Below are 26,598 nucleotides of genomic sequence, written 5' to 3'. Positions count from 1 at the left end.
CCAATATTGAATAATGGAAAAATGGCCTTTATTAAAATGCTTCACAATAACACTCAAACTGTGCAACGAATAGCTTAATAACCAAACTGATAGCTCAAATGAAACTCCACTAATCAAAATAATACTGGTATTGCTCGCTAGATATCTTCTTAGTCGTAACTGCTGATCAACTCAAATCAAACTGAATTACTTCTTACTCGCCTGCATCGCTTTTATAGTTTACGCTGCATACTTCTAGGCTCTTCGATTTCCAGAAGTTACTAGTTGTTTCGGCTACAAAATCGCCAGCCACAACTACGTGCACAAATTATTGCTCTCCCTTGTGGCAACTCAGATAAGGTATATGCATGTGTTTGTAGTTTACAGTCTCCCGCACACACATAAGCGTATAAGTAAATTCATCGGTGTGTGACATCTCATCTCTCGCTGCCTTGTATGTAAATGTTGCTCGTCGGAATGTGTACATATGTGTAGACGTAATTATTGATTCGTTTATGTAGATACATAATGATTGAATTATTGATGTGCATTCACGTCACTGCTTAGATCGGCTTAGAGCTGGCAGCACTCCTTAGTTTTGCTAATATTCGTAACACTGCCCTCCACCTAAGTCTGATCGTCCCGATCAGACAAATCTCTCGATCTAAACGCTGCTAATCTCTCCAAATGAACCACTTTCATTTTGGTTCGTGGTTTGGTAGTGGTTTGTATGCGGTACACTACATCGTTGATCCGTTTTACAACTTTGTATGGGCCTTCCCAGTTACACTGCAATTTCGGGGACAAACCTTTTTTTCGTTGTGGGTTGTATAGCAGCACCAAATCTCCTTCCTGAAACCCTTCCGAATTAATTGCTTTATCGTACCTCGCTTTCATCTTGTCACTCATAATCTTTGCTCGTTGCCTTACCAGATCGTGTATCTCTCTCAGCTCTTCTTCTAAGACATCAGTGGATTTCTTGACATTCCTCTCCGCATCGGCATCTATCCCATACTTCAAATCAGCTGGCAGTCGAAGGTCATTGCCAAAAATTACCTTTGCAGGAGTTTGGCCCGTTGTGTCATGTACTGCCGATCGGTAGGCCATCAAGAATAATGATATGTGTGTATCCCAGTCCTTATGGTACTTGTCGACTACTTTCCTTAAATGCTCCTCCAATGTTCTATTGAAACGTTCCACCATACCATCGGACTGAGGATGCAATGCAGTTGTCCGTGTTTTTCGAATGCCCAACTTCTTGCACAGTTCTTGGAACACAGCTGATTCAAAATTCCTGCCTTGGTCAGAATGTAACTCCATTGGTACACCATACCTTGCAACCCATTCGTTTTTAACCACTTCTGCTACTGTTTCTGCTTCCTGGTTTGAGATTGGGTATACCTCTGGCCATTTACTGAAATAATCCATAACCACCAGTACGTATTTGTTTCCGCGGTTGCTAGTAGGAAATGGACCTGCGACATCCATGGCGATCCTTTCAAATGGTGCACCTGAAATATACTGCTTCATCTGGCCACGACTTCGGGTTTTGGGCCCTTTCGCTCTGTTGCATACCTCGCAATTGGCAATCCACTCGGTGACCGACTGACGGCAACCAACCCAATAGAATCTCTGCTTAATTTTCTCGAGTGTCTTCGTGATTCCAAGATGGCCTCCACTTGGACCATTGTGCAACTCGCTGAGCACGTCAGGAATCCTCTTTCTGGGAACAACTATCAGTTTCTTCTTGCATTGACCATCCTCACTCTCCCATACTCGATGCAAGCAACCGGATATCAATTCCAAACTGTTCCACTGTGCCCAATATGACTTCGCAATGGGACTCTCTGCTGACATATCCTCTCTGATTGGTCTTTCGTTTCGTTCGAGCCCTTGCATAACATGTGACAGATCTGTATCTTCTAGCTGACACTTTCTTAGTTGTTCCTTGTCCCATTCATCCGTACACGTTATAGTCATTAGCCGGACATCTATAATGTCTTCTCTAGCCTCGGCCTTTGAACAGTGCTTGCATTCTAAACTACATGGTCTTCGTGACATTGCATCAGCATTTCCATGGGTACTACCTTTTCGATGCTCAATGGAAAAGTCATAGCTTTGTAGTCGCTCGATCCACCGTGCCAATTGTCCTTCCGGATTACGGAACTGCAGAAGCCATTTCAACGCTGCGTGATCTGTCCTGACACGGAATCGCTGGCCGTAGAGGTATTTGTGAAAATGTTTAATGCACTCTACCAATGCCAACAGCTCTCTCCGCGTAACACAGTAGTTCCTCTCTGGTTTTCCAATCGAACGGCTGTAATATGCAACTACCTTCTCCTGTCCATCGACCAGTTGTGATAAAACGCCTCCTATAGCATATCCACTCGCATCTGTATCTAGAATAAATGTTGCTCCTGGAATCGGATATGCTAACATTGGAGCAGTGCACAAACGCTCCTTCAGTGTTTGGAAAGCCACTTCTTGCTCCTTCTTCCATTCAAAAGCTTTGTTTTTTCTTGTTAGCTCGTGGAGACTATGGGCTACGCTGGCAAAATTTGGTACAAATCGGCGGTAATATGTGCACAGCCCAAGAAAACTTCTCAATTCATGTAGGTTCTGTGGTCTTGGCCAATCCTGTACAGCATCTATTTTTTCGTTCGCAGTGCAGATGCCCTCTGTCGTTACCTTGTGACCCAAATAATTGACTTCCTTTTTAAACAGCGCACACTTTTTGGGACTCAACTTCAGACCAGCGCCAGCTATTCTCTGGAAAACTTCCTCTAAGTTCTTAAGATGTTCATCAAAGTTCTTGCCCAATACGATGATGTCGTCCAGGTACACCAAGCATGTTTTCCAATGTAGTCCTTTCAGTACCTGGTCCATGAGTCTCTCAAAAGTAGCTGGTGCATTACAAAGTCCAAAAGGCATCACTGTAAATTGCCAAAGACCATCACCGACACTGAAGGCTGTTTTCTCTTTATCTTCCTCCTTCACCTCCACTTGCCAGTAGCCGCTTTTCAAGTCCAGCGTGGAAAACCATTTCGTACCAGATAGCGAGTCCAGAGTGTCATCAATTCTTGGCAATGGGTAGCTATCCTTTTTCGTTACGTCATTCAACTTCCGGTAGTCCACGCAAAACCTCATTTGCCCATCCTTCTTTTTTACAAGTACTACCGGTGAGCTCCATGGACTAGCTGATGGTTCGATGACGCCGCTGTCGCTCATTTCTTGAATGATTTGACTCACAACTTCCCGCTTCGCCAGTGGAACACTACGTGGAGCTTGACGGATCGGCCTCGCATCTCCAGTGTCAATTTGATGCTTCACAACGTTGGTGCGGCCTGGTTTAGAATCATCCTGGTCAAATATGTTCGCGTACTTTAGGAGCAGTTGTTTTGCCTTACTCTTAAATGCTTCCTCTAGCCCCTGTGTCCATGCCGTGATGTCATTTGAAAGATCAGTATTACTAGCTGAAACGTGTTCCTGGAGCTGTTCACAGTTAATAACTACTTCAGCCTCTTGGCATCTTCCCAAAATAGCTCCTTTAGTCAGTTTGAGTGGTGACTTGAACTCATTGAGTACTCTTACCGGAATACGTCCATCTTGTTTTGTCATAGCCAGGGTTTTTCCTACAAGTATGTTTAGTGCTGATTTGTTTGCTGCTTCGACAACCCACAATTTGTTTGTCCCACAATCTCCATCAACCTTTGCCCAGATGACTGCTTCGGATTTTGGTGGTATTCGCTGACTCTCTTCCACCAGCACTCGTTTACTGCTGTAGCCTCTCTCGTAGCCGAAATTAAGTGGCACATCCATGTTCTTATATCGCATCATCTTACTTTGCATATCGATCTTGATGCCTTGGTTGATTAAGAAGTCCACTCCAATTATGATTTCATCAACAATACCTGCCACTATAAAATTGTGAAGTACCGAGACGTTCCCAATTGCTACTTCACATTCTACTTCTCCAATTACCTGGGTGTCCTCTCCCGTGGCTGTACGTAATCTTGCTCCAAGCAATGGTCTTATCTTCTTGTTGACTAAATCTGATCGAATGATGGAATGGGATGCACCCGTATCTACAGTCAGTAAACGTTCCTTTCCATCCACATGTCCTCCGACAGTAAGATTGCTTGACCTTCTTCCAATTTGCGAGATAGAGATTATGGGGCATTCAATTGAGGGAGCCAGCTGTCGCCCCTTGCGGCTGACTCGCTTTAGTTTAACGATTGAGTGGATTTGGAGATTTGCTCGTCTCCTTCAGCTCTGCGTTTACGGCCACCCACATTGTTGGAACTATTGGAATTGCTACTGCAATGACGTGCAATGTGACCTGGGTTACCGCACTTGAAACATTTCATAACTCCGGCATTTTTCTGTTGTGATCCCTTCAGAGCTTCCAAAATTGTATCTACCCACTCTGGCCTTTCTACTTCCACACGATGAGCTTTGTATGCTGGTTTACTCAATAATGACGCCGTTTCCTGAGTCAATGCATGGGATACCGTTTCAGAAAATGTTTGCTTTGGGTTCGCGTATGTGGCTCGCTTCGTTTCGACGTCCCTTATGCCATTTATAAAGCTCTGAATCTTCACTCTTTCCGTGTATTCCACGGGTGCATCCGCATTTGCAAGATGAGCCAATCTTTCAATGTCCGAAGCAAACTCCTGCAAAGTCTCGTTAGCTTTTTGGTAGCGGTTTTGCAATTCTATTTGAAATATCTGTTTCCTGTGTTCGCTTCCGTATCGCCGTTCTACAGCAGCCATCAATGCGTCATAACTGTTCCGTTCGTACTCTGGAATAGTCTGTAAGATTTCGGCAGCAGGACCTTTCAGTGCCACGAACAAAGCTGCAACTTTATCTTCAGCATTCCATTGGTTCACTGCTGCGGTCTTCTCAAACTGTAGCTTAAAGACCTGAAAAGGAACAGAACCGTCAAAGGATGGTGTCTTTACCTTTGGATTACTCGCTGAAGCAGCCGGCCGATTAAGTTGCAATTCCTGTATACGACCTCTCAACGCATCCACCTCTGCCTCGAATTTTTCTTCAAACTGCGTTATTTTCTCGTCCATACGCGCTTCGAGTTTTGATGATATACGCGCCTCTTGTTCTTTCAGTTGTGTTTCCATCTTTGATGTAATCTGTGTCGACATTTCTGAAATACGTGTCTCATGTGATTCCAGCTGGGATGCCATATATGTCTTCTGCTCTTCCAATTGTGATGTTATACGAGTTTCCTGCGATTCCAGTTGGGATATCATATACGTCTTCTGTTCTTCCATCTTCGATGTTATTCGTGTCTCTTGCGCTTCCAGTTGGGATGCCAATTGCGACGACATTGATGCTACTGTCGATGTTTGTGCAGATATTGCAGCCAATATCATGTTCAAGTCTGTGCTCGTAACTGTCTGCGATGTTTCGTTTTTCTCTTCAATTTTTGTTGTTGTTTCGTCCCCATCAGGATAAAAGACAAACTCGTCCACATCAATTCCTTGCGACTCCATTACCTCTCGTAGCCGTGCTTGAAGTTCGATCTTATTGCCGGTTGTATTTAATCCACGGTTCTCCAACTCCTTTTTCAGTTGCTGGATCTTCAATTCACCGAACTTTGCCATGTCCTTGTTGTCCTCTGGAATTTATTCAACAATCCCACTTCTGACACCAATTGTAACGAATTTGCTGCAAATCCTCTTATTTGCCCCTTTTGCTAGGTTCGTATCGCTAAACTGTTGAATAAATAACTCCAATATTGAATAATGGAAAAATGGCCTTTATTAAAATGCTTCACAATAACACTCAAACTGTGCAACGAATAGCTTAATAACCAAACTGATAGCTCAAATGAAACTCCACTAATCAAAATAATACTGGTATTGCTCGCTAGATATCTTCTTAGTCGTAACTGCTGATCAACTCAAATCAAACTGAATTACTTCTTACTCGCCTGCATCGCTTTTATAGTTTACGCTGCATACTTCTAGGCTCTTCGATTTCCAGAAGTTACTAGTTGTTTCGGCTACAAAATCGCCAGCCACAACTACGTGCACAAATTATTGCTCTCCCTTGTGGCAACTCAGATAAGGTATATGCATGTGTTTGTAGTTTACAGTCTCCCGCACACACATAAGCGTATAAGTAAATTCATCGGTGTGTGACATCTCATCTCTCGCTGCCTTGTATGTAAATGTTGCTCGTCGGAATGTGTACATATGTGTAGACGTAATTATTGATTCGTTTATGTAGATACATAATGATTGAATTATTGATGTGCATTCACGTCACTGCTTAGATCGGCTTAGAGCTGGCAGCACTCCTTAGTTTTGCTAATATTCGTAACAATACAAATAACTAGGGTACAATATTACCTGAATATATTGGCAGGAAAAACGGCAGAGATCGCTGGCGGCAGATGCTTACAGAACGGCTGTTGAAATCCAAGAGGCCGGTTGTATAGAAAGCGACAACCGTTGACCCGCAAAATCCTCCGTTTTGGAGGGGAAAGGCACCCACACATCAACCCCGACATGCTATGCATGAGTGCTGACAAAAAGCACACATACACGTGCATGTGCATGCATAAACCAGACCACAGGCAAAGAACAGCCACCACCGAACGAGGAAGTAGCGCGGAAGAAACGGGCCTACGTCTCGACGTGGGCATAGATGAGGAATCCTACCAGCTCACACGTAGGAACGGATTCAAGCTGCACTATAGATACGGCTTGATGCAAGTGAGACCCTGGCGGCAGAAGCAACCAGGGAATAGTTTATAGAATAGGGCACTGGGCAGACGGGACGACATTGAGAGCGGGTTGTCGGATGAAGACGCTCCGATAATGCCGGACAGGCCAAAATGGTCGGCATTACTATTCAAAGAGCCCCGATCAACCTCCATCAAGCCACTGCAGCTTCGGCTGTATTGGCGACGAGGTACGCCTCGGATGATCTGGGCATAGCCCTCATTCAGGAACCTTGGGCTTACAGGACAGGGATAGGTGAGGGTCCTTAATGTGAGTAATAATAAAGTAATTTGGGATCTCTCTCAGCAGAGACCTAGAACATGTGTGATGCTTAAAGCAGATATTAACTATTTTTGCATTGCAGAGCTTCTAAGTGGAGATCTGGTGGCAGTACAAATCAATGTGAAAGTGAATGGAGACGACACCAGTATTGTGCTAGCCGCAGCCTACTTCCTGGGAGACGACAACACGGTCCCTCCAGATAACGTGCAGAAGCTGGTGGCATACTGCAGAAGAGCCAAACTTCTGCTCTTCGCTTTCCTTGACATCAAGGGTGCCTTTGACAACACATCTCACGAAAGCGTAAATAAAGCACTGGAGAGAAGGGGAATTCAGATGCCTATCCAGAGATGGATTGACAATCTACTCCGCACGAGAATCGCTGAAGTCCGTGTAGGTAATAGCGCAGTTAAGGCCAATACCACGAGGGGGTGCGCCCAAGGAGGTGTTCTGTCACCCCTTCTATGGAGCCTAGTAGTGGATGAACTCCTTGAAAAGCTATCAAACAGTGGCATAAGATGCCCTTGAGAGTATGACGAGGCAAGCACTGAAAAACTTAGCGACTGGTGTGTGTGTGCATCACGGAAGCTATGCGCACATGCCACACAACAGCGCTTGAAGCTATCCTCGATCTAACCCCGCTGCGCATATCGATAGAGCAGTCAGCCAAGCGAACCCTCCTGAATATCGCCAAGGAGGGCTCGGGCAAAGATAAAGTTATAAAGTAGAATTGGGAGACAAGGGTACATGAAAGGAAAGCAGAACGGAGAGCATTCAGCACCTACATAAAATAGTATGGTACACCGATGACTCGAACACGCCAGGGGGGTTGGATCCGGAATCTTCGGACCCAGTTCCAAGGTATCAACACCTCCGGGAGCATACCCGAGTATTTTTTCAAGCGCAAGTATTCGCCATAAGCCAGTACGCTGACCTGAACCTCCAGCGCGAATACTCCAATGAAACAATGGCCATACTCAATGACAGTCAGGGCGCCCTAAAGGCAATCTCGGCGTTCGAAATACGGTCAGCACTGGTCCTTGAGTGCGTTGAAAAGCTAAATCAACTAGAAGCACACAACGAACTACTATTGGCCTGGGTTCCTGGCCACAGGGGAGTTGGAGGTAATGAGCAGGCAGACAGCCTGGCCAGAGAGGCAGCAACGACATGACCTATCGGTCCCGAGTCGTTCCTACCAGTAGGCCCTCAGGAATTTAGGGGGCATTTATAAGTGGAAGAGAGGGAAAATAGGGAAGAACACTGGCGCAATATGCCAGGCTTGAGACAATCAAAGTTACAGGATATTGTAGACTGAATAGCCACATGCAGAAGCTGGGCATACTATCGAACAATACATCCCGATTTTGTGATCGATCAGTGGAAACGGCGGATCATATCCTCCTGGAATTTAACGCAATCTCAAGACGCAGGGCTAAGTTTATGGGCCATGTCCAGAGCATTCTCACATCAAATCCCTCAAGCCAGGTGAATCGCTAGACCAATAGTCGCAGTGCGATCCTAAATTAATTATCTTATCTATGGTCATAGAATCCTGCCATTAATCCCAAAAAAACTCCTAATTTCTAATTAAAAAAACTGGATTTCCCATATACATTTTTTTTTCGATTATCCGTAATTAGCTCAAATAATTCAAGATCTTTTAGTAAAATTCTAGAACAGCGGGAACACCAAAAATGTTGGCCCTTTTTAAGCGATGCTTGAAGTCGGGGTAATTCTTTACTTTTGCTCACAACTGCTAAAACTCGTCCAAAAATATCGGAAGAGCTGTCAAAAGACGTACTTTGGACGCAGGACCACTAATCTGAAAGGGGAAATTGAAAATTTTATTTCTTTCTAGAGATATTTGCAAACAAAATTTAAAATTTTCAAGTGGTTGTTGTAATTTTGTTGATTTATGAACCCACAAAAAAACTGTGGGTAAAAGTGTCTTGCGCGGATATAGTTTTGGCCTCCAAACCAGCGTTTGACCCACCCAGAGTAATTTTTTGCAAGAAAGGTGTTCTGCGCAAAAATACTATGGATCACATCCCCGGTTTCGGAGCTCTCCCGGGGGTCATTTTTCGGTTTTTGGGAAATATCTTTTGACAAAAAAAAAATAAATAATTGCCGCTTCGGATTCGTGGTCCTGGGTCCAAAACGTGTCTTTTGACACCCCTCCCGATATTTTTGGACGAGTTTTAGCAGTTGGCAGCTAAAGTAAAGAATTACTGCATCCAGCAATAGAAAGTTCGATAACAAGACCCAAACATCGACTTAATTCAGGGATGCTCATCCCTATCGATTTAAGTCAGGGATGCTCATCCCTATCGATTTAAGTCAGGGTGCTCATCCCTATATTAACAGCTAATTCAACACCGGCGTTTATTTACAGATTTATATTACCGACAATCAACCATAAATATGCTGAAAGGAAGAAAGATATCCAAAATTTTTGGCACGTTTCGTTTATCTTCCACCGCCGCCGCTCCAGCTATTGAGTCAAGTCAAAATGAAAGTATATCTCTAAAACGAAAGCCCCTTATCTGTTGCAAACGAACCCCGTTCCATTTATATGTACCAGCTCCGGAATATAGTAAGTTTGGCACAATACCATTAGCGACGAACGGTTGGAAGCACTTCAAAGCAAAAGGTGATTTTATGATTTTCAATGCTACTGTAAGCAAAATGGATATAAGGGCAGAAATGCTTGATGTTCAAGATTTTATCAGTAGATCCAACACTTCTTTGAACGACAAACTATTAGATAATGTCAAGAACGAATTCAGAATAAGTTCTTTCACCAATATACAAGTCAAAGCTATACCCAAAGTGCTTGATGGACATCACGTGCTAATCGCCGCCGAGACTGGTTGTGGCAAAACACTCGCCTACCTGCTTCCAATCGCTCAAAGTATTATTGAACGCAAACAAAGATGGAGCAGTTCACAAACAAATAAAAAAGAACGTAAATTGAACACGCCTTTGGCAGTAATCCTTACACCTGGTCGTGAATTAGCTGCGCAAATAGGTGGTGTAGCAGAAAAATTGTGTCAAGGGACTGATGTGAGAATAAAAACAATATTAGGGGGAAACACAAAACGCTTAATGGTTAATCCAGATTTTGATGATGTTGATATAGTAGTTGCGTCGTTTGGAGCCATTAGCAAACTCGTAACAACTGGCATTTATAGAGTAGGAGAAGTGCGCCACATTGTTCTGGATGAAGCAGACACATTGTTAGATGATAGCTTCACCGAAAAGCTAACGCACTTTTTACGACGGTTTCCGGTATATTTTCTAAAATTTTATAAATTATTTTATTCCCTAAACCTCTCGTTATTCTTTAACAGTTTCATAGAAACCATACGCAGGATGATGAAAAAGTTGGAACACAGCTAATTTTAGCATCTGCTACCATGCCCACCAACACAGAAGAAATTCTGCAAAAGGTGATAGACGTACAGACATTACATGAAGTCACAAGCCCAAATTTACACAAGTTAATGCCACACGTCGAGCAACGTTTCTTGCGTATATCCAAAGAAAATAGGCCATTAAATTTGTTGAAGTTGGTGCAGAAGGATATTGCCAAGAATCAGTCACTAATTGTATTTAGCAACAAATCAGCTACTAGTGATTTTGTTGATATTTTTCTTAACAACAACGGTGTGCGCAGTGTTAATCTCAACGGCGATATGTTAACGAAAATACGTATAGGACGCTTCGAGAAATTCCAAAATGGTGAATATGATGTACTCTCAACGACAGATGTAGCCAGTCGAGGTTTGGATACAACCAATATTCGACACGTTATCAATTATGACTTTCCACTGCATGTGTCCGATTATATACATCGTTGCGGACGGATAGGACGAGTGGGTAACTTAAAAACAGCTGTGGTTACCAATTTTATATCGTCGCGTCGCGAAGTAGAAGTTGTACAACGTATTGAACACGCAGCTCGTACCGGTGGTATATTACCGAACGTTAATGCGAACATAAAAAATTTGATAAATAAAAAAATATTGAACGATATGCAGGCGGCAGGTATGGCATTACCAGAGGAAGAAGCTTTTTAAAAGCAAATAATAATTTTTTTTTTAATAAGATACACTTTTCAATAAATTATTTATATTCTTAGATAATAAAAACTACTTAATGGTACAATGCGTCTCTCATTACTTAGTGGTTTGAATAATTTTCGACGTGCTATAAGTATATCACTGTGTCCACTCGGAACCCCCGTTATAGTCGACTCTCTATATGGCTTTCCATTGCTGTTGACTGTTTTGGATTTAAGTATTACTGGACGACAACCTGCAAACTTGAAGCGTATATTGCCAGCGCGATTCAAGTTAAGATTAGGTGCTACTAAATCGGGAAATACTTCTTTGATTTTTGGCTTGGCTTTTAATGCTTTATTTGGATCGTCGCCATGACACATAGCTGCAGCTAATGCATTCCATTCTAAACGGCGCACACCCGGCTTCGAATATATTTTGAAAGTACCTACTTTGCGCCGCAAAAAGCGTGCTGTTAGAAACTTTTCGAAGTACTCTGTGTGAAAAAATAAATTTAAGATTTCTTATGTAACATTCAATGTGACATTAAGATTTACGTGCGTAATATACTAAAAATGGTTGTAGTTTATCGGCACCACACAAATATTCAAGCCATTCGTACAGAAATATATCGTCAGGACCATGCACAAACACCGCGCTTAGCTTTAATGAAAACTGTTTAATTTAAGTTTATATATTTTTATATTTATACGAATTACCGCGTAATCATTCCAGAAGCTATCAGGTACAGTTTCCACGTTGAATTTATATATGAATGGTGTGAATTCGCGAAATGCATACTCCCCCAAAGCTATTAAACCACGCAAAGCACGACTTATATACTTAAAATCTGTAAAAGAAAAAGATGTTATATTTTTTTTTGTATTTTATATTTTTACTTTTAACAACATTGGCTTATCATTACAATTTACCTCTATCAGTAGACACACTGCGTCCTTCAAAAAATCTATGTAGTCTTCTGGTTATATGAAATATGCATTCCTTTTGAAAAAACCCGCTAGATGCAGCTAAATGGCCAATTGTGGAACACAATTCATCAACGTACCTCCAGTCAACAGGACTGGCAAAATATGGTGATACGTCTGGTCGAATTTCAACGTCTGTATCACAGGATTCATCATTTTCCAACTTAAACACCTTCTCATTTGTAATCGTATTTTGTGTGTTGAATAACTCTGACTGATCCATGAATTCTGTTTTCATTTCGTTTTTATCTTCTAACTTTACCTCATCTATTTCCGTCTTAATGTTGACGCCTTGACTTTGCTGTTCTGACTTCGGTTGGGGATGAACTTTTATGCTTTCATATGGAGCGAGCAATTGCGAAACTAGTATTTCGGATAAATGAAAATATTCTGTTCGTACGCTCTGCAATCGCGCATGTGAATTGCATGCACACGATCGGAGCAATTTCCAGCATCGTACGCTTATTTGTTCATTTTGCTTAAAAGCTAGTATTTGTATAAGTTTAGAGAGGATGACACGGTAGCAGGCGCCGAGAAGTGGTGAGAACGCAGCTTCAGACAAAGCGGTATCCAGTTCGTCTTCATCGCCATATAGTACAACTGAAAATTACCAATCTTAATCAGTAAACAAGTATGCTTAGAATATCTGATATATCGCTACAAAGGAATCTTAATCCGCCTGCCTGTTTGAACGCAAACTTGTCCCTCATTTTTTTTAGATATCTTGACAAAATTTGATACCACTACAATCGGACCACTACAATTTATCTCCCATACCACAGAATGTTCAGACAGGAGGGTTCTCGCCATTTCTGTCCCATTTTAAAAGCTAAAGGTTGAAATTTCACTGGTTGAACTCGTATATAAAACACAATTTGTCTGAAAAAATGTTGCCGGATATAGATTCTATACGTTCCGATAACAAGCACCATTAAGGTAGAAACCCGACCATCTCGGTAACGATTTAAAAAAACTTCCAGGCCATCTTCCCCACCCCCTAGTTCCATGAGGAACTTGGCACCGCCAGAGCTTCAGCTCTGAGGAAACTTGCAGTTTCACCCGAGAGAAAGGCATTGAAAAGATGGTTGGTGTCATTTGAGGACACATTACAAGCAGGACATATATTAGGTATGTCGGGTTGATTCTGGATAGGTAAGAGTTTAACCTATTACAGTATTCAGATAGAGTTCACCTAGAGTGAATGTGGTTGTTGTAGCGATAAGGACACTCCTCCAAGGCTTTGGGGAGTGTTATCGATGTTGATGGTCCTTTGCCGGATACAGATCCAATACGTTCCGGTAACAAGCACCTTTAAAGGACATGCCCGACCATCTCGGGAACGATTTGGAGTGACTACATGAAACATTCTAGGCTATCCTGCCCTGACACCCCCTTGATCCATGAGGAACTTTGGGTCGCCAGAGCCTCGTCAATCATCATCATGGCTACATAGCACTACCACCGCGCTAAACGCCATTAACGCAAAAAAATTGCGGATTAAACAAAAAACCCCACCACAGGACAATACCCGTTGCGCTAGACATTGCATTTGATACGGTCAACCAGGGCACCTTAGTGCAAGACTTGGAAGGGTCCTCCCTTCCTCTAAGTCTCAAGAGGTGGACCGCAAATTATCTGTCTGGTCGGCAAGCATTGGTGCAATTCGGAAACATAATATCTAAACCGATGCGAATTAAACAAAGGGTACCACAGGGTGGTGCCCTATCACTATCGTTTCCTACACCGATGACTGCACATTAATGACCGTAGGCCCAGTCCCACACATCGAGGAGCTTTCTAATAAAAGAAACAGATCTCTCCAGTTGTTTCACCTCGCGAAACCCGACGTTGTAAACGACCAAATCCTCGGCGACCTTATTTACAAAATACGTCGATGGCATTACGCTACCGACTGTCTTAGGGATTCAAGGGGTTGTGTAGCGCACCACATAGCTTCTCCAACCCAATTGTCAACCTCACCTTCGAGCGGCGAATCCCGTTTTACTAACAGACGAGGCTCTGGCGACCCCAAGCTCCTCATGGAACTTGGGGGTGGGGAGGGAGGGATGGCCTGAAGGTTCAATGTGGCCATATAAATCGTTCCCGAGATGGTCGGGTCAGCACCTTAATGGTGCTGTGTTACCGGAGCGTATCGGATCTGTATCCGACAAAGGACCATCACATCGATAACACTCCCCAAAGCCTTCGGGGAGTAACCTAATTGCTACAACAACAACAACAACAACCGACTGTCTTACACGCAAGAATTTTGGGTGTGACGTTCGATCAGCATCTACATTTTGGAGAGCATGCTACCGCAATTATACCTAAAATTCAGAGCCGTAATAAAATCCTCAAATCTCATGCCGGCAGCACTTGGGGTAAAGACAAAGAAACGCTCATTACCACTTACAAAGCAATTGGAAGGCCGATTGCTTGCTACGCGTAAAAGGTTACTCACTGCGCTACGGGCAGTCTTCTTATGTCCCCAGAACACGATCTACATAATGAGGCGAGCGTACTCTCTATTAGGGAGAGAAATTAAATGCTGAACAAACATTTCTGTTGAATACCCAGAAACCTGGGAATCCCAATAGACATCTGAATGATGAGGCCACACCTCGCATGGGGTTAAGGGGTCATCTCCGTAAGCATTGCGAGGATATGCTTCACCTGACAACACAGCCGTATGAAGTAATAAAGCACAAGCAGTTCCTCAGTGATATCTACAAACAGGTGTCGGGTTAGGGGTTTAGAATATATCCTCGACTCCAGTTCATAAAAAAAATTCCCAGGACTCGCAGAAGAGGAACGCACTCTCCCTAGGGAAACGCGCGTCACTCTAGCTCAATTTTGATATGGGTACTGCAACAGGTTAAACTCTTACCTATCCAGAATCAACCCCGATATACATAATGTATGTCCTGCTAGCAATGTGTCCCCACATGACACCAACCATCTAACCTCTCTGCCGGTGTAGGTAAACTTTTGTCCAGTGTAAAGTCCCTATCGAATCCGTCTAAGCACAATGACAAAATCTCCATCGCCTTTGGCTGTCGGATGCGAAAAAATGCGCGAGAGCTTTCTGTCGACAATATATAATGCATTCTATGGTCGACAAAGATAGACGGAGGGCCAACAGACACGCACATAAACATAAATTCAGCACGTGTTCAATTACCATCACCGCCAAAGAGGTTGAGGACGCCATCGGTCATGCTAAACCATCCAAGGCAGTGGGCCCAGACGGCATAGCTATGCCGATGCTTAAAAGCATAGGGAAAGAGGATTTCAAATATTTAGCACATGTCTTCAACCTGTCTCTTTCCGCCTTTGTCATTCCCAAAAAATGGAAAATGGTCAAGGTCGTTCCGCTACTAAAGCCTGGGAAACCAGCTAACATAGGAGAGCCATATCGCCTGATATCTCTCCTATCGCCAGTAGCCAAGACGCTTGAAGCCATTTTGCTACCCTACTTCAAAGTAGAGCTTACGAGGTCTTCTCGAACTCAAGCGAGATTTTTGAGACCCGAGAAACAGAGAACTCGAATTCTCGCGTGATTCTCGAAATACTCGTAAATCTCGCGGGCTTCTCGACATAAACATAATTGCTGTATGGACAGTATTTATACACTTGGTTTTTTTTACTTGTGAATTTTTTGTTGATTATATTGCTTTCCAATGACAGTTAACTCAAAACATTTTTCTTATACATACAATTTTGTTCACAATATTTTATTTTTCTAACGAGACATCGAGAACAAGGCTTCTCGCGAGATTCTCGAATATCGAAATACTCGTAATACTCGCTAGCTTCTCGACTTTCAATTTTCAGTGGCAGTATTCTATGCATTTCGGTCTTTTTAATTGTGGTTTTGTGGAAAATTTGCCTGTGCTCCATAAGAAATCATAACCTCTATATAAAACAGCCGATTAATCGATTAAATTGAATGTCGAGACGCTCGCGAGCCTTACGAGCTTTACGAGTCATTCGAGATTCGAGAAGGCGAGACTCGCGAGAAATCTCGTCTCGATCAGGATCTACATTTTGGTGAGCATGCAGCCGCAATTGCACAGAAAATTCAGAGCCGTAATAAAATCCTCAAATCTCTTGCTGGCAGTACTTGGGGAAAAGACAAAGAAACGCTCATTACCATTTACAAAGCAATTGACCAGCCGATTGCATGCTACGCTTCCCCTATATGGTCGCCAAGCCTAAAAACAACTCACAGGAAGAAGCTACAAGCCTGCCAAAATACTGCTCTCAGAACCGCTACGGGCTGTCTTGTTATGTCCCCAGAACACTATCTACATAATGAGGTGAGAATACTCCCCATCAGGGAGAGAAATGAGATGCTAACCGAACAGTTGCTGTTGAATATCCAGAAACCTGGGCATCCCAACAGACATCTGATTGATTGATTGATGAGCCAACACCCCCAGGGGCTTAAGGAGTCATCGCCATAAGCATTATGTGGAAATACGGCACCCGAGAACTCAGCCGTATGATGCAAAAAAACACAAGCAGGTCCTCAGTCAACTCCACAAACAGGCATCGCACCTTTATGCCGGGAATTGCCCGGTGAATCCAGTACGCAATGAACAGTATCCAAAACTTGCAGAAGAGGAACGCATACTCCCCAGGGAAACGCGAGTCACTCTAGCCTATCTTCGATCTGGATACTGTAACAGGTTAAACTCTTACCTATCCATAATCAACCCCAACATACAAAATGTATGCCACACTTGCAATGTGTCCCCACATGACACCAACCATCTCTTTAATTGTAATGTGGAACCAATGCCTCTAACACCCCTCTCATTATGGTCCACCCCTGTTGAAACAGCAAGTTTCCTTGGACTCCCGTTAGAGGATATTGATGAAATTTAGTGATGTTGTTGTTGTAGCGATTAGGTTACTCCCCGAAGGCTTTGGGGAGTGTTATCGATGTGATGGTTCTTTGTCGGATACAGATCCGATACGCTCCAGTAACACAGCACCATTAAGTTGCTGGCCCGACCATCTCGGGAACGATTTATATGGCCACATTAAACCTTCAAGCCATCCCTCACTCCCCACCCCCAAGTTCCATGAGGAGCTTGGGGTCGCCAGAGCCTCGTCTGTTAGTGAAACGGGATTCGCCGCTCGAAGGTGAGGTTGACAATTGGGTTGGAGAAGCTATATATTGCGCTACACAACCCCTTGAATTTAGTGATCGGTCGCACCTATTGGAAGCACTGCTACAACAACAACAACACCAAACATCTCTCCAATTGTAATGTGGAGCCCACCCATCCGTGTCAACGGACAATATGGATGGATATCCGGATATACCTACGAATATCCCAGCACTATGAGTGAGTTTACTACCACAGCGGATATATTTTGGGAATTAACTCATCCAGCGAAGAATCACTCTTGCCAAAAAACGCTACTTTGAACTAGGTAGGCAATAGAAAAGCAAAGTCCTACCTCGGCAAACGAAAATCATACTCTACAAGTAACTTATCGTACCCTTCCTGCCATATGGTGCCGAAACATTGACAATGACAAAATCAGATGAAAGGGCTCTAGTAGTGTTCGAGTTAAAAGTTCTTCGAAAGTTTACCGACCTCTCCACGTTGGCGACAGTTAGTACCGAAGAAGAAGTAGTGATGAGCTGTACGAACTTTACGCTGACATCAACATAGTGTAGCGAATTATAAAACAACGGCTGCCCTGGTTAGGCCATGCTATGCGAATGAAAGATGATCCTCCGGCTAAAATGTATTTTTATTGGAAACGATTTAAATTCCCTTGGTGTGACACCACTTATCAGAAAAGCTTTATTGGACGGCCATAAGCGTTTTAACGGTTAAGCGCCAATTAAGTCACTCATGTTTGCTTACCCTTGATCAAACTGGGTACAAATTTTCTTATCATCTCGCTCATCTTCTCATCAACAGGCCAAGTGCATTCATAATCCGCACCATCGGGCAGCTCCATAGTTACTTCTTTTTGGTACTCGTCACGGAGCTCTATAATTTTGTCCTGTATTAAATAAATATTTGTATTTATTTCTGTCCTTATAGTGAATATTAGGTTCTGTAATGAAAACTTACTGAGTAAAAAAAGTAACTACCATCATAATCAATACGATCCCAATCGCTATCCATAGCACCTAAAGAAGGGGGAACATCAGAATCCGCCAATACCTCATTTACCAAATCGTATGTTACAGTTCCACCAGAATGCCGGGAATATGTTTTGATATTCTACCAATAGCTGAGATATAGAAGTGCATATTTATGTTCGTGAAGCCACTTACGTTTACCAATTCCCACAATTTATATGATACATCTTCTGCGACACGCGCACACACTTCTGTCGACAATTCCACATCGCTCTGATCATGTTGCTCCCAAATAATTTTTATTGAACGCCCTTCCAATCCCGCATAGCTTTTCAAATGGTTCTAAGCAAAAGGAAAATAAATGTATCTTTTGTACAACTATACAAACCTTATCTGCGTTCACCTTTGAACTATTACTAACATCGGCGCCGCTTGCACCACATGCACCATTTGTAAGTGAATTTGAAGGTGCATCAAATAAGCCTCCGGGATTGCTGGTGGTAGGTGTAGTTGGCGTTATTGCTAAATTATTCGTTAATATACCCGCTTGATTGCTACTGAAGCTGGTAGAATTCTTTGCACCACTGCTTCCGGTCCCAGAGGAATCGAGTTTTGTCGATTTTGCACGCGATTTAGCAGATTTTTTTGTAGATCTACTTGCTTGTGCTTTCGATGAGTCGTCGGAAGAATTTAAATTATTTCCCTTCATACTAGTGCAATTTATTAACTGCAAATTAAATTATTGTTTATAGCTGCAAAAAACAATACATAAAATAAACAAAATTGATTCCATAACAAATAGTGCACATATAAATCACTGAGCACAATCACGACAACTACATTACAAATCGATAACAGTTTAATAACAATCGATAACAGTTTATCGGTAACCATATCGGTAACCTTTTAACAGCTGATTCGAACAACCTTATGAGAATCAATGCAATCGATTATTGGTGCCGCTAAAGCGCCAAATACACGACACGAACATTTCCGCGAACATTCCCGTTATGTCATGTTTCTGCGACCTTTTCTGTCGTGTATGGTGGTGTTTGCCAGTTCACGCAAATGTTCGCCAAAAATCAAAATATTTTAATTTTTGGCGAAGATTTGCGCGAACTATTCGTGCGTGTATGGCGAAATAGCTCATAATCGTAGTAATTTCTGAACGGAACAGACGTGCGCGGAAAAGTAAAATGGACAATAAAAAATTTCTGAGTGAATTTATTGAAATGTATAAATCTTTGCCATCATTGTGGCAAGTAAAAAGCAAAGATTATTGTAATAGAATTAAAAAGAATAATGATTATGCGACTTTAATCGCAGCACAATTGTTGTCCGTATACATCGCTGTCTGTAAGAGAACTAATGTTCGGCCAAAAGTTCGTATGGTGTATGGCCAAAGCTGCGAACAAGGTTGCGGAATGTTCGCGGAAATGTTCATGTCGTGTATTTGGCGCTTAAGGTCGTAACCGTATCGTAGCCAACCAATTGAGTTTTGGTTTACGGTCGTAACGATAAACAGCTGATTACGTTAGGGATACGACTACAGCGATACGACAAACGGCACCAATGACTCCAACTTAAAAGCACGCAAGCCAACAGAAAAATGTGTGGTAACATGCTCACTTTTCTGCATGACGGCAACCCGTTTTGGGCTAATGACAGATACTTAAAGGTCGCGGTACAATAACATTTTTCATATAGATGCGTTTAACACAAGCTTATGCATTCAAATAACGTCGCCACAATCAACCAAGATGTTGGCGTTTGTAAATATGAAGGAACTTCAGACTTGGCAATTGAAGTTTATTATGCTTTGCCCATTTTGAATGATAACTAAGTGTGATATCTTCTACATAGACGTCAAAATTCCAAAATGATTGGATCACCTGATTTGTAATTGACTATCACTATCTCATTCTGCATCTCTTTCTATCACCCGCTGAAGATATGCGCCGCCATATTGAACACCCTGTCAAAACGCTAAAAAGTAGCCATATTGAACAGCCTGTGAGGCAGTTGACAGATAAGATATCACACTTAGTTATCATTCACAATGGCTTTGCCTACTCACATACAAAATTTCGCGAAGCACTGTTGTAAACATTCTCCCTAAACAACAAAAATACTTGCTAACATATTTTGTGGCGATTTCGATTGTTATATTGCAGTTTTTAATTGTGAAAAATGTTAGAAAATTTACCAACCAGTAGGAAATATAATTTCACTTGCAAACTGTGTCAACACCCTTAGCCAAAGCAAATGTCGAATTCTTCTTTTTATGATTTGCTTGGAACAAAATTGGGGAGTTGGATATTTTTCAATATCAGATGTCGCCAGTGTCGCTCATTCTACCATTCTCCATAAAAATACGTGCATTCTACTTATAAAGCACAAGCTTGTGTTAAACTCATCTATATGAAAAAGTGCTTGTGTGACGGACCTATAAGGTTAATGCGCATTATATGACGCGACATGTAGCGCTACGTCCCGACTAAATATTCGTGGCATTAGGGGGACTCATGTAACCGTATAAATGCCTTATAAAGTGTGTAAACGTATAAATTTATCTAGTTTATGCACGAGCTGTCAAATTTTGTATGAAAAATCATTTACACAATTTGTATAAATTTACGCGCATATTTCATTGTGTAAACGCGGTAAACTCAAAGGAATGCAACCTTGCAGACATTACAGACGGCATTTTCATCAAAAATCTCCAACATCCGAAGTAAAGGCGTTTTAGTTTTGATTTTTCACTTAATCTTGGCATTTTTTAATTTGTATAACAATCAAAAAAATTTTGTTTGGCAATAATACAGCTGAAAAACAATCAAGTTTATCAAGAGTATTACTAGGTGCGTTCATATAACCGCGTGTGTAAATGGATATAATTTTACACCTTATAAGTTTATATGCTATCATGAGTCCCCCTATTTTTGCCTAGGGTTGGTCAACTTGGTCGTGTCGTGTCGTACGACTGTCGCGTCGCTAGATGTGAATGGTTACGTAAGAATACATGCAAAGAATGTATAATGTGCTTGAACCTTTAAACTCAACGGACGAGGCGCAAGAATTAGTAGAAAAAGAGCGTTCACACAGAAACATCCAAATTTCATTATTGAGTTTCTCGCATTCAGTAATTCTTGTTGGGCGTTGTTTACGCTGTATTTCGCGTATATTAGCCGCTGTTAAATTTATATTCCGCTCGCGTTTTTAATCTCGTCGTGTAGGGTTCGCTGAAGTTCCTTGCAGCTCAACCATGTGGTAAATTGGACTTATAACAAGTGGTTGAGTATAAATGCAGACCGCAAGGATTTTCACAGCGTTACGTGCAAGTAAAACGTGTTTCGCGTTAAATAATTAAAAAAGTGAAACATTTTCAATAACTTGTTATGGTTTCGTATTTACAGTGGAAGCAGTAAGGAGGGCAGTCGGCATGATGTGGTGGTGCACAGTGGCTAGTCACTGTCGGCTGGGGCGGGTCCTTGCCAACCTTACTGTTCCTGCGCCATAAACAGAAAAAAAGTCATATCATGCCTTAAAAAAAACTCAGCTGTCAGATTCAAAAAAAAAAAAAACTGACAGAAGCGCAGAGACCGACTCAAAACGCTTATCAATACAAAATAAAACAACATCCGGCCGAACCGGATGTCACGGACAGACCGTTAAAACATTCAAAATTAAAATTCAAAAAAAAAAATAAATCTAACGCAAAAAACATTACCAAACCGGACACGGCCGGTTACTAACGCTGAAATGAACAAAAAACGCTGAAAATTAAATTGAGAAAAACAAAAAAGGCCGAATATAACTTGGGGGCGCCGCGGGTGTTGTTGCGACTCCCGGTGCTTTGTCCCACCCTCAAAAACCATGGCCACCGACGCACCTAAAATTTCGGTGGCCCCTTACCTGTAGACCCTACGTGCCTTTTAAATAAATGGCGACGCCAGAATTCCCATTTTAAATATTAATTTATTTATAATTCGTTTCTATTAACGTATGTAAGCAACACAAAAAATAAGATAATGCAGGTTTCTTAACCGGGGCTACAGCATTGTTGAAATACGACTAGCTAATTACGCTATGAAAATGTAGGTAAGTGTGTGTGGTGTATAAAGTGAGAGAGAAAAAAAAATGATCTAACAGATCACACTTTATTGAGCCGAAATCGAAACGAAATCTAATATGAATACTTAAGTCTGACTAAGCTCGTTCTGTTGGGGGTTCTTTCCTTTTCTCTTACTTTTGCCCGTAATATTTTAAATTATACAATTATTTATGTCTCCTCTTTTTTTATCGTTATAAACGCTATGTGTGAGAAAAATATGTAATTAAATGTACTTATGTATTGTAAATATACTACTTACAAAGTAAGAATTTGGTTAAATTTTTTTGTCTTTTTCATTCACATTCACAAAACATATTTTAGGACTATAAGTTTGGATACAAATTTCGATATTTGGGGCTCTCTTACAAAATTATTATGTGGTTGTGGTAGAACTTACTTTTTAGTGTCACAAAATATCAATTTGGTATAATGGCATAGTATAATGAGAATAATATGTAATATGTACTAAGAAAATTTGTTATAAAAGCAATAAAGATCAAATTGTGATAGTACTATGTATTATATGCACGTATATTATTTTCTTCTGGTTGTTCGAACGATATTGCTAGCAATATTAATTCATATGTATATATATATATATATATATATATATATATATATATTGTATTTGTATGATATAAGAAAAAAAGTTTAAATCTTTTAGCCAATTCGTGCATAATCAACCAATGGCTGCGGTCGCAAATTTTTTTTCTAACAATTTATGGTTTAGCTCCAAAAATGGATCGCTAAAATGTTTCACGTGATGAAAACCGCTTATTATGAATAAAATTTATAGAGCTAACTTCAATCATTTTAAAGCAACAAAATATATTATTAAAATGATATAAAAAATGTATGCCCTTTGTTGTAAAGCTAACAATTTCAAGTATTCAATAATAAAATTTGACATAAAAAATCGACCCTTGTTAAATAGTTCAACCGGACTGTATAAAACCCTCTAAGTACCACTTAGAAGTTTCTTTAACTACCCTGCAAAAACGCTCTCGTCATTCCACGTCATTTGACTAGCTATTATACAGTCATAGGTTATATTCCTAGTCACATTTGCATGGGTGTGGGTAAGTTTTATGACCAAAATTTTTTTGTAGGGTAATTATTTTGAAGTTCATACATGGCTGGTACTTACATGGCCGCCAGAGTACGTGCCGTGGGCCTCTGCCGGCGTGGTTACTGGTGATGTTGTTGTTGCTGGTGAAGCCGTCGCCGTTGTTGGTTATGGCGCGCGGTCTTGGGCGCGCTGTGTTGGTACTGTTAGTGGTTGTTGCGCTCCGGTCCGAGGTAATCGAGTGAACCTGGTGGCGATAAAATTTCGTGCTGACCTTTACGATCTGGACGACTTGGTAATTTCGGCGTTAGTGGTATTACGCGGCAGCGTACTGCTGGCCCTGGAGGCGGAGGTGGTGTCGGACGCTTTTCCGAAGGTGGTAGTGTACTTCGTAACCGTAGAGAAAGGGGTTTATTTGCGGATAACAAGGGTTCTCATCACAATTAGTTTAGTGCCGTCTGAATCCGAATCGGAATCACTAGTACTTTCCTCACTAGGTGTGACTGTGAAACGCCGACCTACTTCAACTGGATATTCTATACGTTGAGTTTGTGCCAACACAACACAACCGTTGTAATGTTTATTACCACCCAAAATAGACGAGTAGAAAAGAGGTTTGTCGGAATGGACTTTGCGCTATCGACTCTTCCTAGTTTCTGGGCATTTACTTGAATACGTGCACAGCCGGCGAGGGTGTTTTGCGATTAGTTGAGTATAGTTGGCGATGCGCAGTTGATGTGAGCCATAAAGTTACTGAAACAGTATCGGTGCTTGACGCCTTTGCTGTAGATGTTGTGCCAATAGATGTTACACGATCCTTTTGTATAATCGCAGGGCCGCCAAAAATTAGGCTTTTTTTTATAAAATTTTTCCGATTAACTAGGCAAACTCTTGCTTTTCCCGGCCGGAAAAACGTGCTATCTTTTTGCTTTTATTTTTCTAAATTTTTCAACGTCTTCTTCGTTTTACTTGCGACTGGAAACTCATGGCTTTTTTTCGCTAGTGATCGCCGAATTTTTCTTTTCTTTGTTTCGATACTTTTGTATCGCAACTTTCGCCCCTTCACCAGTCACTAGGTGTGTTCGCACGAAAACGCTCCCAAGTTGACCGTAACCGTAGACCATAAGAGCAGACCGTAACAAACCTGTTTCGCTTCGAAGACCTGACGATGAAGCGAACAGGAAACCGGATCCTCTGTGGGAAGCCACTGCCAGGGGCCTCCGATGCCAATCAACGTGGGGCACGACTCACCCCTGAGATAAGAGTCTCAAAGTCCTACTACGAAGCTAACCGGGCAACATAGGTCCATCAAAAAAAGGTTAAGTCAAGTTGGAAATTATTTCTGTTTCCTAGTTTAAAAGGGCTTTACGGCAATTAGACATTTGTTATGGAGAACTCGTCAAAACTCCGAAAGATGATTTCTAGTGGTTATCGCCCCCACAGAAAGGCAAAACAAAAAAAAAGGTGTAGACATTTTGATATGGAGAACTCGTCCAAACTCCGAAAGGCTAGTGGTTATCGCCCCCACAGCAGGCCAAAAAAAATTTGGGTAGACATTTTGATGAAGGAGAACTCGTCCAAACTCCGAAAGGCTAGTGGTCATCGCCCCCACAGAAGGCCAAAAAAAAAAATTTGGATACTCAATGGGAACGCTGACATCTCCTGTTCCCCGAAGGCACTCGGGCTCCAAAAAAAATTTAAAAAAAACACAAACTCATTCATTCTTGTCCCTAGTGCTCCCAACCGCAACGCATAAGGGGGTCTTAAGGACCGGCCTCTGGGACTGGTTGGGGCCACTAGGGTCAATTTCCTACACACTCGGGTTGGTCCCAACTCACCCAGCCGCAACGCAGGGGCGGTCTCCAAGGACGCGCTAGTGGGACTGGCTGGGGGTGTTGAGGCCTCTCGTCATTCACCCTGGACACCCCTCCTGCCTCCACCGCTATGGGTGGAGCGGCTTCAATGCCCGCTCCCCAGACTGGTGGGACAGGTAAGGGTGCCGTTTGGGATCCCAGCTCAAACCGTCACAATCCAGGTGGTATTCTGCGGTACCATCTGAGACGTGGCTGAGCTGGGGTCCTACCATTCGCTCACACACTCACACCAGACAACACAAATTCGGCAAAAAAAATTAAAAAAAAACTATTAACTTTAAACGAAAAAAATTAAAAACCCAGTTAGCGGACATATATATACCTAGGAAGACTAACGGACAACATTCCGTCAACATAAAAACCCCTTTACAAAAAAATTTAAGTGCGTGCAGCACTGCCTCATCGGGTGAAATTCAAAACTCCGGAGACTCGACGTTAAGTCTCGTGACGCCTTCGGCTACTGCCCCCAATGACCAGTCTGGACAACCTGATCCGTCAACCATTCCACCGCAACGCAGGTGGCTGCTTCTGTGGCTGCCCACCTCGGACTGGTGGAATGGTCAACTTCACACGTTGCCCGAACTGACCACTGAGACCAGCGCCTCAGGTGCCACGTTGGGCGCCATCTGTTATGGCACCCTCAGCAACTGTCAACGATGATCACTCCGGACAACTTGATCCGTCCAACCATCCCACCGCAACGCAGGTGGCTGCTCCTGCGGCTGCTCACCTCGGACTGGTGGGATGGTCAACTTCACAAGTTGACCCGGAATGATCAGCGCGACAGCGCTTCAGGCACCAAATCCCGTTGGGCGCCATCTGTTATGGTTTCGCATTTACAGTGGAAGTAGTAAGGAAGGCGGTCAGCATGATGTGGTGGTGCACAGTCGCTAGTCATTGTCGGCTGGGGCGGGTCCTTGCCAATCTTACTGTTCCTGCGCCATAAACAGAAAAAAAGTCATATCATGCCTTAAAAAAAACTCAGCTGTCAGATTCAAAAAAAAAACTGACAGAAGCGCAGAGACCGACTCAAAACGCTTATCAATACAATTACCGAACCGGACACGGCCGGTTACTAACGCTGAAATGAAAAAAAAAAACGCTGAAAATTAAAATGGGAAAAACAAAAAGGGCCGAATATAACTTGGGGGCGCCGCGGGTGTTGTTGCGACGCCCGGTGTTTGTCCCACCCTCAAAAATCATGGCCACCGACGCACCTAAAATTTCGGTGGCCCCTTACCTGTAGACCCTACGTGCCTTCTAAATAAATGGCGACGCCAGCATTCCCATTTTAAATATTAATTTATTTATAATTCATTTCAATTAACGTATGTAAGCAACAAAAAAAATAAGATAATGCAGGTTTCTTAACCGGGGCTAC

General features: G+C 42.3%; 2 protein-coding genes across 3 annotated transcripts; one reads left to right on the top strand and one right to left on the bottom strand.

Annotated features, from left to right (window-relative positions):
- Window positions 1-9,292: 9,292 nt before the first annotated feature.
- On the top strand, window positions 9,293-11,171 carry Dbp21E2 (putative ATP-dependent RNA helicase Dbp21E2). The gene is made up of 2 exons (XM_067766856.1): window positions 9,293-10,292; window positions 10,355-11,171. Exons 1-2 carry the CDS (start codon window positions 9,426-9,428, stop codon window positions 11,081-11,083), a joined length of 1,596 nt encoding a protein of 531 aa, XP_067622957.1. The 5' UTR covers window positions 9,293-9,425; the 3' UTR covers window positions 11,084-11,171.
- Window positions 11,073-19,001, bottom strand: Saf6 (SAGA factor-like TAF6). Of its 2 annotated transcripts, none has more exons than XM_067766855.1 (8): window positions 18,585-19,001; window positions 18,359-18,505; window positions 18,153-18,305; window positions 17,940-18,081; window positions 11,998-12,651; window positions 11,785-11,915; window positions 11,623-11,728; window positions 11,073-11,561 (listed from the first exon to the last, which is right to left on the bottom strand). In XM_067766855.1, exons 1-8 carry the CDS (start codon window positions 18,870-18,872, stop codon window positions 11,134-11,136), a joined length of 2,049 nt encoding a protein of 682 aa, XP_067622956.1. In that variant the 5' UTR covers window positions 18,873-19,001; the 3' UTR covers window positions 11,073-11,133. The 2 variants fall into 2 exon arrangements, with proteins under 2 accessions (XP_067622956.1, XP_067622955.1); XM_067766854.1 differs by having other exon boundaries at window positions 11,075-11,561; window positions 18,567-18,998.
- Window positions 19,002-26,598: the final 7,597 nt, after the last annotated feature.

Source organism: Eurosta solidaginis, chromosome 2 (assembly GCF_040869045.1).
Source record: "Eurosta solidaginis isolate ZX-2024a chromosome 2, ASM4086904v1, whole genome shotgun sequence".
Lineage (NCBI taxonomy): Eukaryota > Metazoa > Arthropoda > Insecta > Diptera > Tephritidae > Eurosta > Eurosta solidaginis.
Note: the sequence above shows the minus strand (reverse complement) of the source record. Positions and strands in the feature narration are given on the sequence as shown.